Source organism: Podarcis muralis, chromosome 9 (genome assembly GCF_964188315.1).
Source record: "Podarcis muralis chromosome 9, rPodMur119.hap1.1, whole genome shotgun sequence".
Lineage (NCBI taxonomy): Eukaryota > Metazoa > Chordata > Lepidosauria > Squamata > Lacertidae > Podarcis > Podarcis muralis.
The window spans coordinates 26,996,698-27,014,369 of NC_135663.1; the positions used below are offsets into that span (position 1 = coordinate 26,996,698).

The window sequence follows — 17,672 nt, forward strand, 5'->3', positions numbered from 1 at the left end:
CAGTGCCCTATATTTTTGATAAATAGGGCATTTCTTTGTAAGTCAGTTGTCATAAAATAACATGATACATTCTAAGTACAAAGGAATGAGCGACTGTGATAACATGTAAACATGGAGGTGTGGTTACCATATTCATATACTTTCAGAGTAAGTTGACTGTACTTTCAAAGAACAAATCAACTAAGCAGTGAAAATTAAAGAAACATACGATATTTATGTCATGCAGAAGAACATACAGCTTGTAAAAATAGTGAAGATTGAAAGAAGAGGCAAGCTTGTGACCAGCATGAGGTAATCTATCCCCTACAGAGAACCAACTGCAGAAAAAGGCCTTTAGATCACTGGGTCAGGGAGTAAAGCTTAGGGTAGCTGCCTATGGATCACCAAAAAATAGAAAATGCATCACAACAATTAACACCTGGAGCTGTGTGCTTCCTCAGTGTGGTCCAGGTGATAACTGTTGATGGGCAACTTCGAGATCCCTGATCTCCCTTCCTGTGGCTCTTTTATCTTTAAACCTACCATATTTTTCGCTCCATAGGACACACTTTTCCCCCTCCAAAAATGAAGGGAAAATGTGTGTGCGCCCTATGGGGTGAATGCAGGCTTTCGCTGAGCCGGGCTCCTGCTGCTTGCGGAGAGTTGCCTGCATGCTGAAGGCTGGGCGCGCTGAGCTCAGCACGCCCAGACTTCGCACACCTCTCCGCACCTATAGGGCGAAAAATACGGTAACTTTAACTGTGCAGCTTTTCAAACAGAGGGCTATCTACAACCACCCTAATAAAGCCCTCAAATTTTAAACAGCATCTTAAAAAGCAAAGACATCACCTTGCCAACAAAGGTCCATATAGTTAAAGCTATGGTTTTCCCAATAGTGATGTATGGAAGTGAGAGCTGGACCATAAAGAAGGCTGATCGTCAAAGAATTGATGCTTTTGAACTATGGTGCTGGAGGAGACTCTTGAGAGTCCCATGGACTGCAAGAAGATCAAACCTCTCCATTCTTAAGGAAATCAGCCCTGAGTGCTCACTGGAAGGACAGATGGTGAAGCTGAGGCTCCAATATTTTGGCCACCTCATGAGAAGAGAAGACTCCCTGGAAAAGACCCTGATGTTGGGAAAGATTGAGGGCACAAGGAGAAGGGGACGACATAGGATGAGATGGTTGGACAGTGTTCTCGAAGCTACCAACATGAGTTTGACCAAACTGCAGGAAGCAGTGGAAGACAGGAGTGCCTGGCGTGCTCTGGTCCATGGGGTCACAAAGAGACGGACACGACTAAATGACACGACACGACTAAACGACACGACTAAACGACTAAACAACAACAAAGAGCTGTTAGAAGCTGTTAGAAGGTTGGTGGTGGTAATGTATTGCCAATGTTCATTGCTTAAAGAGTTAATTAAAGGTTCATCTGCTTTAAGCCTTTTGTTCCAGCTAATGGTGTGCCTTACCAGTTTGAAAGGGGCTCATCCAGAAGAACCACCCGAGGCAATCAAAAGTGTACATGGGTTAGAAAATAAAAACTGAATAAAGAAGTCATGGAGATCATATATTTTTTTAAAGTGCTGTATTACAAAGTTTGAAAAAATTCTGTACCAGGAAGTATATAAAGGGAGTGGCATTTGCACATGGTGACATGTTGCCAAGAACGGCTTTGTTTTTAGTGGGATTTTGAAGGAATTTGCAAACAAACAAACAAGCTTGCAGCTATTCATATTAAGCTTGTTTGGTAAATCGTTGGTGGGACAATCATGCAACCTTTTAACTCAAGTTAATTATCTCTTAATTGGCACTTGTCTCAAGGCTATTCTGAAGTGAGCCTTTATTAACTTATTGTGCTCCTTGTGAGAGAAGCTGTGTGAATAATATATTAATGTGAGGGTAGCTGCTGAGGGGGAAATCTGGGAAAATTATTGGCTTGATGTTGCCTATAGCTCTTGCTGTTTTCTATCTATCATTGCTCAACCTACCTCTGAACATAAGTAAAAGAGAGGATGAGAGGAATCAAAGCAGCCCTAAATGGGCCAGGTTCACTTTCCTGTGATTGGTCACCTTGTGTCAGGTGACCTTACCCCTTCCCCTTGCGGAAATTCCTTTCAGACTCTCCTTCAGGTAAGGGGTGGTGGTGCAACAAATTCATCCCTGCTCATAGCAGGAATGCTATTCTCCTATATAACATGATAACCTGAAACCAGGCTCCAATACATTAGATTTGTTTATGTCAGTGTTTCCCAACCTTTTTCCAACTGTGGCTCCCTTTCGACCTTGTTTCCTTCCTATGCCCCCCCATGGGTGTAGCCAAGGGGGGCAGCTGACTCCCATAAGTAAAAATCAATACATATTTGAGTTTCTGCCTCCCCCCAACAAAAGCCTGCTCCGTAACAAAAACCCTGGCTATACTTATGTACCCTCCCCTGTCCTACCTGTAGGAAGGTAGCTATTTAAATATTTCTTTTGAAATAGAACATGTTTTATTTATAATTTTTATAATTTATACAAAATACAACTGCGTAAAATGATAGGAACAGAATGAAATATTTCTGAAACAGGAAAACAGAATCATGGAGCTGGAAAAGACCCCAAGGGTCATCTTTCTAGTGCAACCCCCTGCAATGTAGAAGACTCATCTAAAGCATCCATGTAAGATGGCCATCTAACCTCTCCTTAGAGAGCCTCCAAGGAAGGAGAGTCCAGAACCTCCCGAGGGAGATCCATCTTTTAGTTTGGACTTGATATCCCGCCTTTCACTCCCCTTAAGGAGTCTCAAAGTGGCTAACAATCTCCTTTTCTTCCTGCCCCACAACAAACCCTCTGTGAGGTGAGTGAGGCTGAGAGACTTCAAAGAAGTGTGACTAGCCTAGCAGCTGCATGTGGAGGAGCAGGAATGCGAACCCGGTTCCCCAGATTATGAGTCCACCGCTCTTAACCACTACACCACGCTGGCTCTTCCACGTATTATAAAAAGTAAACATATATATCTTCCATGTATTATAAAAAGTAAACAGCACTTATTTGACCGGGAAACCTACAGATGCAGTCCAAAAGGCTCACAGGGAGTTCTGTATATATAGGAGAATTTTAAAAAGCAGGTGGTCCTCCCTGACCTGGTGCAAAAAGGTCTTGTCATCCAGAGGAGCCCTGGCTGCCTAGATAAAACACCAGAGCCCCACAGACCATTACCTGGAAGTAAGGCCCACTTAACTCAGTGCGGCTTTCTTCTGAGTAGACACTTTGTTATTTACGAGATGCAAGTCAGCAGCACCAGACAACCCCACTTGGCTAGGCACTGGGGTGGATTTCACCCTGCGCCTTGCAGAGTCAGACCCAGGCTGCCACTGGGCAGCAGCAACAAGCAGCTCTGGCTCGCCCAGCCCTACCTATTGCCACCCCCTCCACTGCACTTACCTGACCTGGGGGTTCTGGATCATGGGCTCTACTGGTCAAAATGGGAGCCTCAGTGATTGCCCTCTACCGCCGGAAATGCACTAGGCCCTGGTGGGTCACCCCCTTACCTACTTGTGATTGGCCAAGTGGTTAGCCAGCCAATCAGGATTTTTTTTTATTTTAAAAATGATCCCCCTCCTTCACTTTTCACTTCCCTCTGTGGGCCCCTAGCCTCATATTGTGGCCCTTTATTTACACAATTTTCACCTGTGGCCCCCTTGGAATATCCTGGGCTCCCCTGTTGGGAAACACTGGTTTATGTTTTGCTTTGCTACCCATAATGGAGAAATATACAGATTTATTCTGTTACTTTATGTCGGTGGTTTCTGCAACATACTTCCATTATGTTCAGGTCTCTCCCAGTCTTTTAGTTCCTCTTAACCTTTCTGCTTGGGTGTATTTCCTACAATACAAAATTCTAAATACCTGGACTTTATTCAGTCTAGGAAGAAAGAGTGGGCACTTCTACAGGGCAGGAAAACACATACTCAAATTTGGGTTTTTTATGGACATAATATCCCTGGAAATGGAGACACAATGTTGCAGAATATATTGTAATGTGTCTGCTGTGTTAATAGAAGGAGTTTAAATGAAATAAATTCAGGACTAGGCACATATCCAAATGAAATATTAGTGTAGCATAGAAACTGAGGATGCAATCCTATGCATACATACTGGGAAGTCAATCCTAGTGAATTCAAAACTTCTACGTAGACACACCCTAAGACAAACCATGAATTCCTTGGTTTGAATGCCCTGCTATGAACTCACTAGAGGATATTAGGGAAGCCAGACTTAGCTCAGTTCTTCCACCCCACCTTGTATCTGTAAAAAGGGGGTCATAATACTGAAATGGAATTAGATCATTATGACAAAATGTTGCATGTGAAGTGTTTTGAATAAGTAGCATTTAAATACTACAATATCATAATCACAACCATATATTGAGATCTTTTATATATAGCACCATTCAAAAATCTAATATGACACAGCGATTGTACTGGATGCAGCTGTTCCATATAATGAAGCTCATATTAGTCTCAGACCAAACTGATTTTATTTGTGCTTTGGAATGAAAACCACCACCACCACATCAGTTATACTATAATTGTATAACAACAAAAGGAAGTACATACAGGGTTGAGAAGGATGGTAAGAAACAGTTCACCTCCTCGTATACTTTTGTCTAGTTCTTGAGGCCCTCCAGGGTATTCTTTGTAGAAAATTGTGTGGGTGAAAAGTCCACACGTCTGTCGAGGGAGCACCTGAAAATAAAGACAAAAAAGATCTATATGTGTGTGTTTTCTCCATGTCCTAGATCCCCTGATAATTGAAGTTCTGCTATTATGTCATAGATTTATTTTTTCTGATCTAAGAAAGGGCCAGATCCAGCTGAGGGGAAGGAGGTATTAATTGCATTAAAAACTCTCCCTAATTAGTTCACTTCAATCCTGGGCCTAATCTTTAAGCACAAAATTTCATGGGATCTAATATTAATTTGACTAAATCAGTTAGTTTAATAGATGTAAAAGCTTTTGATCAACTAAAATGGTGCCATGGACTAAACAGAAACTGTATATCATTTTTCATTTAATTATTTTTTTACTATAAATACTTATATAAACTGCAGCTACTGAGTGCAGTCTTAGAGGTTATCTTCCACTTTGTCTCTTGTGCAGGTAGAAACACCTAATATGGAACCTGCTACAACACATATATGTATATTAAACAAGCAAACAAACCCTATAACTCTCTTTGTTACTTACACAAAGGGGCAAATGTGGTGAGTAGTTGTGTGGAACTTGCAACCCCTTTCACCATGCTTCTTCTCTTCATACACCTAACACCTGTACAGGGCTTGTGTGGAAAGAAGGCTTTGGGGATCATTGTTTTTCTTAACCATTAAGTGGCATATAAATATTATGAAACAAATAAGTAAGTAAGTAAGTAAGTAAGTAAGTAAGTAAGTAAGTAAGACGGTTAAACCACAGAGCCTAGGGCTTGCCGATCAGAAGGTCGGCGGTTCGAATCCCCGCGACGGGGTGAGCTCCCGTTGCTCGGTGCCTGCTCCTGCCAACCTAGCAGTTCGAAAGCACGTCAAAGTGCAAGTAAATAAATAGGCACTGCTCTGACGGGAAGGTAAACAGTGTTTCCGTGTGCTGCTCTGGTTCGCCAGAAGCGGCTTGGTCATGCTGGCCACATGACCTGGAAGCTGTCTGCGGACAAGCGTCGGCTCCCTCGGCCTATAGAGCGAGATGAGCGCGCAACCCCAGAGTCGGTCAGAGGTCCCTTTACCTTTACCTAAGTAAGTAAATAAGTAAGTAAGTACTGTAGAGCCCAGCTGGATTAGACCAATGGTCCATTTAGTCCATTCTATTTTCCTACATTGTCAAGCCAGATGCCTATGGAGGTGAAGGCAATAACCTTCCATTGTTGGTCCTAAGCAGCTAGGATTCAGTGGCACATTGCTTCTGATCTTGGTGTCTCCATATAGCTAACATGGTTAGTAACCATGCATTTGCCCAAATCCCCTTTCAAAGCCATCTAAGCTAGTGATCACTACCACATATTGTCATCATCCCCTTGCTGATATTCAGAGTACGTACATTACAGCATGGTCTGAATCACCCTGGTGTTAGTGACATAGTGTTAGTACATAGTGTTAGTGACACCATAGAGTACGTAGATGCCCTGAGCATCCTCACAAGTAGCTATTTGTATTTCCATCTTCCAATGTATGTAGTTCTTTTTCAACACAAATAAACCTCTGGCCATAACTGCTTCCGCAAACAGCGCAGATAGTGTAGATATAAATGGTTTTTCATGAAAAGGTAATCCTCTTTACTTCTGCTGAATGGTTTGAAACCACTTCTTTAAGTCAAAACTTTCAACCACAGAAGCATTATGGGAACTGCAATAGTGTGTTTGTTTCTGTGGCTCAACTTTCTCCATTTCAGAAACCAATAAAGGGCTCAAAATACATGTTGGTAATCAATTCACCTGTTTCATAGTGACATCCAGAAAGAAACTACCCTTAATTAAACATATTGAGCCATATTTCCTACTGGTATAGTACTGATGGCATGTAATAAGTGTTTCTGATTTCCATCTGCCTAAAAGTTCCTTGACGTTTCATTTGGAGATAATGTTAATCTGTGGTCTCCCCCCCCCCCCTTTCTCCAATCTGTTCTTCTTGCTAGTTTGGTTAGTACAGCTGCCAGCTAGCCAGAGCCTTTTTTCCTCAGTGATGGGCCAAGTTAATCTAGGTAAACATGACCTAGGACCAACAGCTTTGACCTCATGCCATGACATTCAGTGGAAAATTTAAGCAGCTGTCCTCTCTGTACCTTGGCTGGGAATTGCCTCACTTTTATGCAATGGTGACTGTTGCTTGAACCCTGTCACAGCACACTGGCAGGAGAAATATGCAGCCCATCTGAGTTTGTTGACAACATGGATAAAGTATGTTGTTATCTTATACAGAAGGGCAGCCAGAGGAATAGCTCTGAGGTATAATCATGCTCCCTTTCTGAATGTTCCCTTTCTTTCCAAAGCATGATCCAGAGGCATTTAAAATTTTATGCAAAATAAATCAGTAATTTTGCCTATAGTCAAACCTCTGTAAAGCGATTCATGCAAACTGAAGGATTTTATTTTTTTTGCACTTATTAATTAAAGAAATTTGTAGGTTGGATATTCTTTTCAAGTGCCCTCCCAGTTTCTAGTGAAAGCACAGAAGGGAACTGAACCACCAGCTGGGATTGCAAAATGTACAATTCAAGTGTGGCAGCTTCTTAAAGTTCTCTGTCACTGGTGGTTTTTAAAGACCACTTTTAAAACTCCAAGCAATGTGAATAATAGCATTGCTTTAGTCATTTTTACCAAGATACGATTATGAAGTAATGGAAATGCAATGTACCATGATGCCATTGTGGATGAAGCCCCGCCTGTACCGTGCAGGTTTCAGATGAGGGTACTCTTCAGTGCTGGTGACTTTAATACCCCAGACTTTCTTCCAGGCTTCATAAAGCTGAATATGAACAGGGTAGACGCCAGAATGGTGTGGAGCCACTGCATAGCCCATGTCAGTTGGAATACCATGTTCCTGGAGACGAAAAACAAAGAACACTACTCCTTGTAGGACAATACTATAAAATGTCAACAAGTTTATCATTAGAGGAAGCAGTGGTCAATGATGTGGAAGCATTCATTCCAAACTGCACCACTTTGGGGAGAAATATCACCTGTCTCTTACCCTACTTATTTTTGTCTATCACTTTCCAATCATTTGCTAGTCGGTGTGTTTTCCACATATAAGGAAGGTTCTATAGCAGGACGACAAAGTGGAGGCAGAAGGGTCAACCAGGGGATCCACAACTGCTTGACAGACTTTGTTGTAAGCCCCTCTAGCCAGGAAGCAGCACCAGGTGTCACATCAAATGACTCACCAATGGTGCTTTGCAAGCCACTCTCCAGTTTTGCTAGTACAATATCTACAGCTTGCCCCCACACCCAGAAAAAAGCCTCAGGTGGTAAAGAAGGCTATATTTATTGAAAAATAACTTTTTATCATAATCCAATTAAAAATAATAAAATAAAATAAAAAACAGCCAAATTACAATCCAAATTAGTAATTTTTGGGGCTTCCCATACTCTGGACCTCTGAAGTATATCTCCAATATTTTCATCTCTGCCTTCTTCTTGTTGTTCTCATATTTTCCACATTCTGACCTTAACGCTTTAAAGTTCCCCCTCCCTGGCTGTGCGATTCTCAGTCATGTCAGAGATCATATGTCCTTTCATCCATTGGGTATAGTTTTATTTGTGTATACATATATTTTCAACTGTCAATTTGCCAGCGCAGGTTTTCTTGACTTCATTCCAATCTTCCAATCTGGGCTGATTTGATGATTTTGTTAATTGGATGTTCTTATTGGAAAACTAATAAAAATGATTTATAAAAAAGAAAAAGAAAAGAAAAACAACTTTTTAGAGCATCGCCTGATTAGCTAACCAACTAAGTGAGGGCAAGGGAATCAATGATGGCATGTGAAGAAGCATTCTTCACCCTTCTGGACATGAAAGACAGCAGGTTATTTGCTCCCTGGCCAAGGACCGGGAGAAAAGTCTTTCTCTTTTCTAAGACAGTTTTGGGTAATTGAAGCCCAACCTGAACACCTGATGCATCATTATTCAGGGTAAAAACATGACTGAAAATTGCTATAAGAGCATGTTAAATGTACGGTATCGAAGTGACCTATGCAGCCATGAATCTCGCAATGCAAATTGTTCTGAAAGCACCGGGGAAGAATTTGGTGTAACTTGAAAGCTTGGTATCTTGCTCCTTTCAAGACTAGCTCAATGCGCTGTAGAGGATTTTTCTTCTATGACTTTCCCTCTCCTTCACCTTTTCTTGATCCTTATCCTGGGCTCCTGCTCTTGAGCTCACAACTTCACTGCTGACTCACTTCCCCTTGTTAAAAATAATTTTTTAAACCCCCAGGGTTCTGATGTGGAAAAGGGTCCAGCCTTCTAGGCATAGCCTTGGGGAATAGCTTCATCAGCACCTACCAGGGTTTGATAACCTGCACCTTGTTTCAGGGCTTGCCCCGAGGCAGCAAGATTGTCATGTCTAATTTAAGGCAAGCTATTTTGCCAGAGGCAGGTGCATCATGTCTGAGTCCAACTTGCTTCTTTAGAATTCATTTATCAAATTGCATCTGCATGGGGCTTAAGGCTTAACTGCCTTGCCCAACTGAACACCCCATGCTCTAATTGGCATCCAATTGACTTTAGTGTTCCAGAATTACTGTTCTGTGTTTAAAAAACAACAACGTGTATAACCATATCCTATGATCAAATAATTGTTGCACCCTGTTATTTGGCCAAGCAGACAACATGATTTACTGGACTGTTCCTTTCTTCATTTGAAATGCCAATAAAAATGCATAAGACAAAAAATCAGTAGGGCCCTTGTCAAGCAGCAAAGGTGTTAATTATTATCACCCTTGGAAATGTCAACTAAAGTAGCTGTTAGGTTTTTTCAGTGTTAAGACACACTGGAGGAAATTTACAAGAGTAGGGAAATGTTCCCCAAAACTGACTGAACAAACAAAATAGCTCTATGTCTATATTAGATTGATAAGTGAGAAGGATAAAATCAAATAAAGTGGACAGAAGCTAACATGTTATTGAAAGGAAATTTAATATCCTTCTCTTCTTAGTTGCTGGAGATGAAATTTAATATGTAATAAATCGGTGGCCTTTTTTCTGAAAAAACAAAACAAAAACAAGGCTATATTCCATACTGAAAATGTAAAGTGAACAAGGGATCTTTGATGCTTGATCACTATAAAATATTGGAATGTTTACATAAGGTTGAGTGATCCATTCAAGCATCAGTAAATTCTGATACTGTACATTTCATTGCTTCTGTCAAAATGCCAAAATTAGTCACCTCCTGTTTTCACAAGTTCTAGAAGTGCAATATGTGCCCTTGCAAAGTGAATTATTTACTCTTAACACTTCTGGCTTTAGACTTGGCATCTGTAGGAAATATAAAGGGATTCCCTATTACATGCGGATATTCTTACTAAAAGTAAAATGGTACTGGTTGTTTCACTTCAGTACTCTTTGCACTTCAGTACATTAGTTTGAATGCTTAAATGAGCACCTTTCAAACTTGCAGTTCTGCTAGGCACATTCCTTGCATCAAAGGCTTTACCAAATGCTTTTTGAATCAAGATGATGACAGAGAACAATGGATGAGTTGGGATAGCTCAGTTGGTAGATCATGAGACTCTTACGCTCAGGGTAAGGCAAAAGGTTCTTGCACTGAAGGAAGGTGGACTCAACAATTCTATGATTCATGTAACTTCTTAGTAATGTATAGAGATGTTACTTTCTATGGAGCAAGGCCAAATCAGAGACAATGATAAATATAAGAGTAAGGTAAAGGTAAAAGACCCCTGGACTGTTAAGTCCAGTCAAAGGTGACTATGGGGTGCAGCGCTCATCTCTCTTTCAGGCTGAGGGAGCCGGCGTTTGTCCATAGACAGCTTTCTGGGTCATGTGGCCAGCATGCCTATACTGCTTCTGGTGCAACGGAAGACTGTGACGGAAACCAGAGCAGTGCACGAAAACGCTGTTTACCTTCCCGCCACAGCGATACCAATTTATCTACTTGCACTAGTGTGCTTTCGAACTGCTAGGTTGGCAGAAGCTGGAGCAATGGGAGCTCACACCATCGTGCGGATTCGAACCACTGACTTTCTGATCAGCAAGCCCAAGAGGCTCAGTGGTTTAGACCATAGCACCACCCACTCCTGTTACAGTACTATAAGAATAGTAATATGCCTGTTGACTTATTGGCAACTAAATTTGTTGGGTGTGATTTAGAACAATGATGACAACACCCCTGACACATTAAAGTCAATCACATATTTGATATCCTGTCTAGTTTGGAGGATCTGTAACCCGGAGAAAGTGCATCCAAAAAGAAGCATTGGACAGCTTGAGCTTCAGCAGATGCTTGGGTAAATTGAGTGCTGAACACTAGCTGAAAAATTATAAAAGAACCTGCTTCTTGAACAGAAGTGTTCTCGACATATCATAACAGTGGCGTAGCGTGGGGGGTGCAGGGGGGGCCAGCCGCACTGGGCGCAACATCTGGGGTTAGGGCAAATCCACGGGTTAGGGGGCGCAAATCCACGGGTTAGGGGGCGCAAATTACTTGCCTTGCCCCGGGTGCTGACAACCCACGCTACGCCACTGTATCATAATAAAACCCAATTGGGTTTTACTGCCTGCATACTTGCCTCAAGTAAAAAGATAGGGACTTAAAAAAACCTACAGCTGTAATGTCTGGGAGTGGCCTTTATTGAAATACCCCACAGAGGAAGCTGCCCTGAAAGTCCCATGTATTTGTGGCCCTGAAACAGACACCTGTCTGTTTTAACATAGAAGATCCAATGTTTCTAATAGTCTGAGAAAGAAAATCGTTTTGTCCTCTGTTGGCATAGCAAGGCTAGATGAAGAAGCGATCCCTGCTGAATTGCTTTCAGTTTTGTCAAAAGCAGAGAGGTGATATGTTGGCTCTCAGCATTTTCTAAGCTGTCACCTTGCTGAATTAAAAGATTTGCATAAGCTCTTATCTACTTTTAGCACTGGAATGTGTTTTTTCTAGTATTGTTCAGGCAGGCTGAGACTTCCCCTAGGAGATTATTTTTTTTACTGTGTCAGCTTAATGCATTATTTTATTTTTGTAAAGTTTCAAAAATTTTTTTTTCATTTTGAACCTATCAACAACCCTTCCAGTTTTCAGTATTTCAAAGTATTACATGTTTATCCTGCTGTGTGCAATTGAGGACTACAGCTTTAATGATTGTGTGGCTTGTGAATATTCTGGCCACAATCCACTGAAATCAATAGGGATGAGGTAGGGAGCTCTGATAGATATTCATGGAGCTGCATTGTCTTATGCCTGACTGCAAGAAAGAGCTTAAGGTGCATTTTGGAAAAGGGAGCCAGGAACCACAATGAGAGCATGTGCTATGGCTCGTGTTATCTAAGGGTGGAAGTGAGATTTGGGGCCTTATCGGGCTTTAATTCCCTCCCAAAAAATGTGTGTGTGCGTGAAGGTCCTCTGAGCCTCCTGATATATCCTTCTTGTTGATAGCAGTGTCTAAGTTTACTATTAGCATATACGATACATTGCTCTGCACTGCAGCTGGGTCAAATTTAGCAGTAGCCTAGTGCTAAAAAGGGAGGCAGGTGGTGCTGTGGGTTAAACCACAGAGCCTAGGACTTGCTGATCAGAAGGTCGGTTCGAATCCCCGTGATGGGGTGAGCTCCCATTGCTCAGTCCCTCTCCTGCCAACCTAGCAGTTTGAAAGCACGTCAAAGTGCAAGTAGATAAATAGGTACCACTCTGGCGGGAAGGTAAACGGCGTTTCTGTGCGCTGCTCTGGTTCGCCAAAAGTGGCTTAGTCATGCTGGCTGCATGACCCGGAAGCTGTACGCCGGCTCCCTCAGCCAATAAAGCGAGATGAGTGCCGCAACCCCAGAGTCGGTCACGACTGGACCTAATGGTCAGGGGTCCCTTTACCTTTTAGTGCTAAAAAGGGATGCACAGCAAAGCTACAGCCTTTCCTTTGTGTGGCATGACCAGTTTCCCAATGTTCAGGTAAGGAGACTGAGAACTATGCTGATGTGAAAAACACTATAAAAATGTTTATGTGTATGTAATATCAGCATGTTGTCTCAAAAAGGCATCTGCAAATCCAGGTAGAGTTGCATGAATATATTTTGATTGATGTAGACAGTTCATTTCCTTCCATTATTGCCTTCTAACACTCGCCTCCCTTCTGGTTTTGACGGTGGCTGAGGTTATTGAGAAGGCAACACTTGGCAGAAAAGAGAGGCTGTAACTAAGGCCGAAAAAGCTTCTGACAGTGATGTAAGTGTAAATATTATTTTGCTTCTATGCTGAATTTTATCACCCACCCACCCACCCCAAACAAGTGGGCCACTTATGATTACACTGTATGTGCCAGAAACATCTTCCCTTCATCCAGCTTGGATGGTAGTTTTGGTATAAATAGCAACATCACATCTTGACAACTTTTCTTAGAAATTGTGCATTTATAGAAGGCTTATAGAAGCATGCAATTCAGCTTCCCCCGTCCTAACAAATTGACATCCGTTTCAATATTTAGGGAAACGTAAGAACAGTTACCATTTTACTGAAATCTTACTGATGGGCTGAATAATTACATAATGCTTCAGAATAAAGGCTACACTCTGAAAATGATAGATACTATTTCTGATTCTGAGAGTTTGGATTTGATATCCTGCTTTATCACTACCCGAAGGAGTCTCAAAGCGGCTAACATTCTCCTTTCCCTTCCTCCCCCACAACAAACACTCTGTGAGGTGAGTGGGGCTGAGAGACTTCAGAGAAGTGTGACTAGCCCAAGGTCACCCAGCAGCTGCAAGTGGAGGAGCGGGGAAGCGAACCCAGTTCACCAGATTATGAATCTAACGCTCTTAACCACTACACCACACTGGCTCTGCTCTTGGGGAGGACATGAAACTCTTTCCTAGTTGGGATTTTGCCTCAGCAGCTTGTTATCTGGTGTCTCAGGTACAAAATAAACCAATATATTGGGATTTGTGTATTTGGAACAGAAGGACTGGAAAGATTTAAATGTTCCACCTTCCATCATGTAGGGACTGCCTTATAAGAAGCCAGACCATTGGTCCATCCAGCTCAGAATCATTTGCATTAACTCACAGCTGCTCTCAAAGGTTTTAGACAGGAGTTTCCCCCAGCCCTATCATGAACTCAGGACCATCCTACATAAAGCAACTGCTATACTGAACTATGGACCTTCCTCGGCCAATGCAGTGAGGCATGAGTCTCCATGTCAAAGCATGTCTGTTAACATGGAATAGTTGTTTTGGAATGAAGTGGTGGTAGGTAGGTGGGGGTGGGTAAAAATGATTTTTTCAGTATCACCACCAAATCAAGATTCTCTGGGTGCTTATGGGGAAGGCTTGAGTGCTTATTGTTATTTATTTCAAATATTTAAATTGTTTATATCCCACTTTAAAAAAGGAAATGATCAAAGCTGCTTATGGTGAATAAAATGTAGGGAAAAATGCAGCATAAGAACAGTATAAAAACAGATGATTTAGACCAGGGGTCCTCAAACTATGGCCCACGGGCCAGATTCAGCCCGTTAGGGCCGTAAACCCGCCCCGCCCCCATGAGCCCACCCCTGCCAGTGGTTCCACTCTACCCACTCGTATCTCTAGTTATCTGCATGTCTACTTTCGCACTGGGCATTTTCCAAAGTCGGGCCGGAAGTGCCCTTGAAGGGGTGATCCTTCCTGCGCCTCTCTCTCTCTCTGGTCCTCCCAGGCTTTCTCCCTGCTGCTGTGAGGGCCTTTCCATGTCTCTCTATGGCAGTGGTGGTGCTGCGCAGCCTGGTAGACCCTGTCTGCAGGACCTGCCCATGGCCATGTGGCTGCTGGTGGCCCTGGCTGATGGGCAGTAGGCCATGGCAGCGATGGCAGCCACAGTGGGAGGCCCTCTGGTGCTGGCTGTCCACCTGGCGGGGTCTGAGGAGCAGCTACTGCTGCTGTGCGCTGCACTGCTGGAGGCTGAGGCGGCCTCGGGGCCAGATCTGTGGCTGGGCTGGGCCTTCCTGAGGCAGCTGACCCTGGCGGCAGGGAGGCACGTGTGGGTCTGGCCCATTAGGAGGCCGCCTCACATATCTGGGAACTGAATGCAAGACCTCTAGTCTGGAGGGAGAGTAATGCCCCTAAATCTGGCTAATGCCACCCCCCCCCCACGGGGCAAGGGTAAAGTTATCCAACTTTGGTGCGGCTTTTTAAGTATTGTATTTTTCCTGTTTTTTGTGTGCTACAAAAATGTGCAGTGTGCATAGCAATTTGTTCATATTTTTTTCAAACTATAGTCTGGCCCCCAACAGTGTCTGAGGGAAAGTGAAGTGGCCCCCTGTCTAAAAAGTTTGAGGACCCCTGATTTAGACCTACTAAAATCATGGATCTTATCATTTCCTCAAGGATGATATCTGTAAAATAAGCAATGTGGACCTGCTCTTAAAGATATTGTAAAAACTAGAGGTTACTCACTAGTGCAAATTCCTTGTTGAGGATCATCTGTTCTACCAGGGATGACTCGTTGTGGAAGAGATGAGGTTGCATGTGGCTCCACATGTGAGGAAACCACCAGAACTCATCCACAGAACTCAACAAGAGATCATCACCTTCATCTTCCTCAATGGTTCCTACAAAATGAATAATATTATCTTCTGGTGTGGACATGAACAACTTTTTCAAGGTTGACGATGGTTGATACTGGAGTTTATGTAACTTCATTTTTAATAAACTTCCATATCATGTTTATAAAAGGCAACATCAAAGAAGAATGGTTACCTGTGGAGGATTCCATGCACTGAGCATCACATATTAACTTGGTGTCTGGAAACATTAGCACAGTATGGATCCGTGGCCCATAGGTATGTAGTGCTAGTATGCTGATGTTGCACATCCATATGCCACAAGTACATCATTATCCCAAGTGTATTGAACTCAGAACAGCTAATTTTTTAAAAAAGCACCAATATGCTGTTTACACTGGACATGAATATAAAAACCTGAAGATTTGCATTGTTACAGTCTACCAGCATAGCTCAAGACTGAGCTGTCATAATCAATGCAAAATCCAGTTAGATCAGCTGGACATCCTGCCATTATCATAACTACGGCTGGTGGAAATGCATGAAGGGATTTCTTTGTTGCACAGCCTAGGATGTAATCCATTTCGTCTCCACCCTGACGATTTCTCCCCCTAGCATACAGCAGTGGAGGCCAGTTCATTAGGCGAATGGGGCACTGTTTCACCAATTGGAGTCTGTTGTTTTACTGCCAATCAGGAGTTAGCTCTGCCTGCGATTGGCTCTGGTTCTGCCTACTGCTGGCCTCTATGCTTTCTGCTACACCAGTCCCAATGCGCACACAGAGGCTAGGAATCAGAAAGTCTCTAGTTCAAATCTTCCATCTGCTTTGAACGCACAGGGTTGCCTTCAGCAAGCTACACTCCCTCAGGGCTCTTCCAGACTTTGCTTGTCCTGTGCCTAGAAAGCAAGGATCCAAGCTTGTCCCATGCTTGTCCCATGCTTTCTGGGCACAGATTTGAGCAGTTTCCCCCTCAAAAACCTGCTCTTTACCACTGAACTAGAACAAATATCATTCCATGGAAAACCCATTTGATGTTTGCTCCAATTCAGTGGTAAAGAGCGGCTTTTCCTGAGGAAAAGTGGCAGGAAAGTCATCAGTCTCCCCATCTGCAATATGGGAGATAATAACACTAACTTAATTTATGGTTTTGGGGCTGCTTTAAGTATTACAACTAGGTAATACCAGTCATGGGACTGTTGTCTTCCACATGATGGAATTCTAACAATACCTATGTAGCCCTTGAACACCTGAAAGCACTATACAAATGCTTACTGGTGTTGTTATTGCTGGCTGATACTGGATTTTTCTATGGCTACTGTCCCATTGTTATTCTAGTATGTCAGTTAGGCTTCCTGTTCATGCATCTTTGCTTGTCTTTTTGTTGTGTTTATTGATTAAACTATGATATAAGCCGACTCAAGGTATTTTAGCTGCAACAGAAAGGTGGGATAGAAATGTTTTTATAAATGTCAGCCATGATGAATACTGTCTCTTCTCTTTTAAGGGCTAGACTACCAAGAGAAAATGTTCAAAAGTTCACATTTTTCATGGATAAGGCATGACGCTTGGAGAGTGATGGTTTCTTTGAGTAGTGGTGATAGGCATCAGTGCAGAAGCAACAATTAAACTCTATTAAAGCTGCTTCTTTCCCAGGTTTATCACCCAAGCAATTCCTTTTTAAACTGCAATGCTGGCATAAATATTGTTATCTAGGTTCCGTAGTGCTGGCAGCATGTGTTTCTCTTATTGTACTAAAAGCCTGTGGTCCTCCAGGTCTGTGTTCAGTTCTGAAACTGGGAATGTAAGTGCACGGCTGGATTAGACCAAAGGGCAATCTAGTCTAGCATCCTACTTGCCACAGTGGCTAACAAAATGCCTCTAAGAAGTTCACAAGCAGGACATCTTGACAATGACCTACTCCAGCTGTTGGCCATCCTCCATGCATCACTGCTGGCTGGCATGGGATGTTGTGAGCTTTCAAACAGGAGCACTCACTCATTTTCAAATGGACATAAGCAAGATCAATGAAAGTAGGACCTCCTGCTCACAACCTGCTGGCCTCATTCCTATGGACATCACTCCCAGCTGCCCCTTCCCCAAGGGCTTTGGGGTGCACAAAGGAGGTAGAAAGCACTTCCTTCAAGACCCTGACTGAGCATGTTTTGTTGTAGGGGATGGTATGCTTATGTATCCCTAAATGCAGAATCGGAAAGTAGCGTGCAATAGCTATGTGGAGCTCTTATAACTGTGATAGTATTATAAACCTTCTGACAGATTCACAATTCTGTTTTCCTTTCTGGAACCCTGTCAACTCAACTTTAGGGATGGAGAAGTGAATTGTGCATTAAGGAAGAAGTCAATAAGGCATAGCAGTTTCAATGTGCTAATAAAACATGTTGAGCATCTTACATTAAAAGCCTCCTTGGGTAAACAAGCCACATTTACGGTAATTAAA

At 42.6% G+C, this 17,672-nt stretch overlaps 1 protein-coding gene across 3 annotated transcripts in view; it reads right to left on the reverse strand.

Annotated features, from left to right (window-relative positions):
- NDST4 (N-deacetylase and N-sulfotransferase 4) overlaps nucleotides 1–17,672 on the reverse strand; it is a 133,381-nt gene that overhangs the window by 46,786 nt on the left and 68,923 nt on the right. For all 3 annotated transcript variants that reach the window (XM_028743691.2, XM_028743692.2, XM_028743695.2), the window contains 3 exons: nucleotides 15,110–15,264; nucleotides 7,368–7,553; nucleotides 4,585–4,713 (listed from right to left, as the gene is read on the reverse strand). In XM_028743691.2, the coding sequence (XP_028599524.2) occupies nucleotides 4,585–4,713; nucleotides 7,368–7,553; nucleotides 15,110–15,264 (470 nt within the window). The remainder of the gene's footprint in view (nucleotides 1–4,584; nucleotides 4,714–7,367; nucleotides 7,554–15,109; nucleotides 15,265–17,672) is intronic.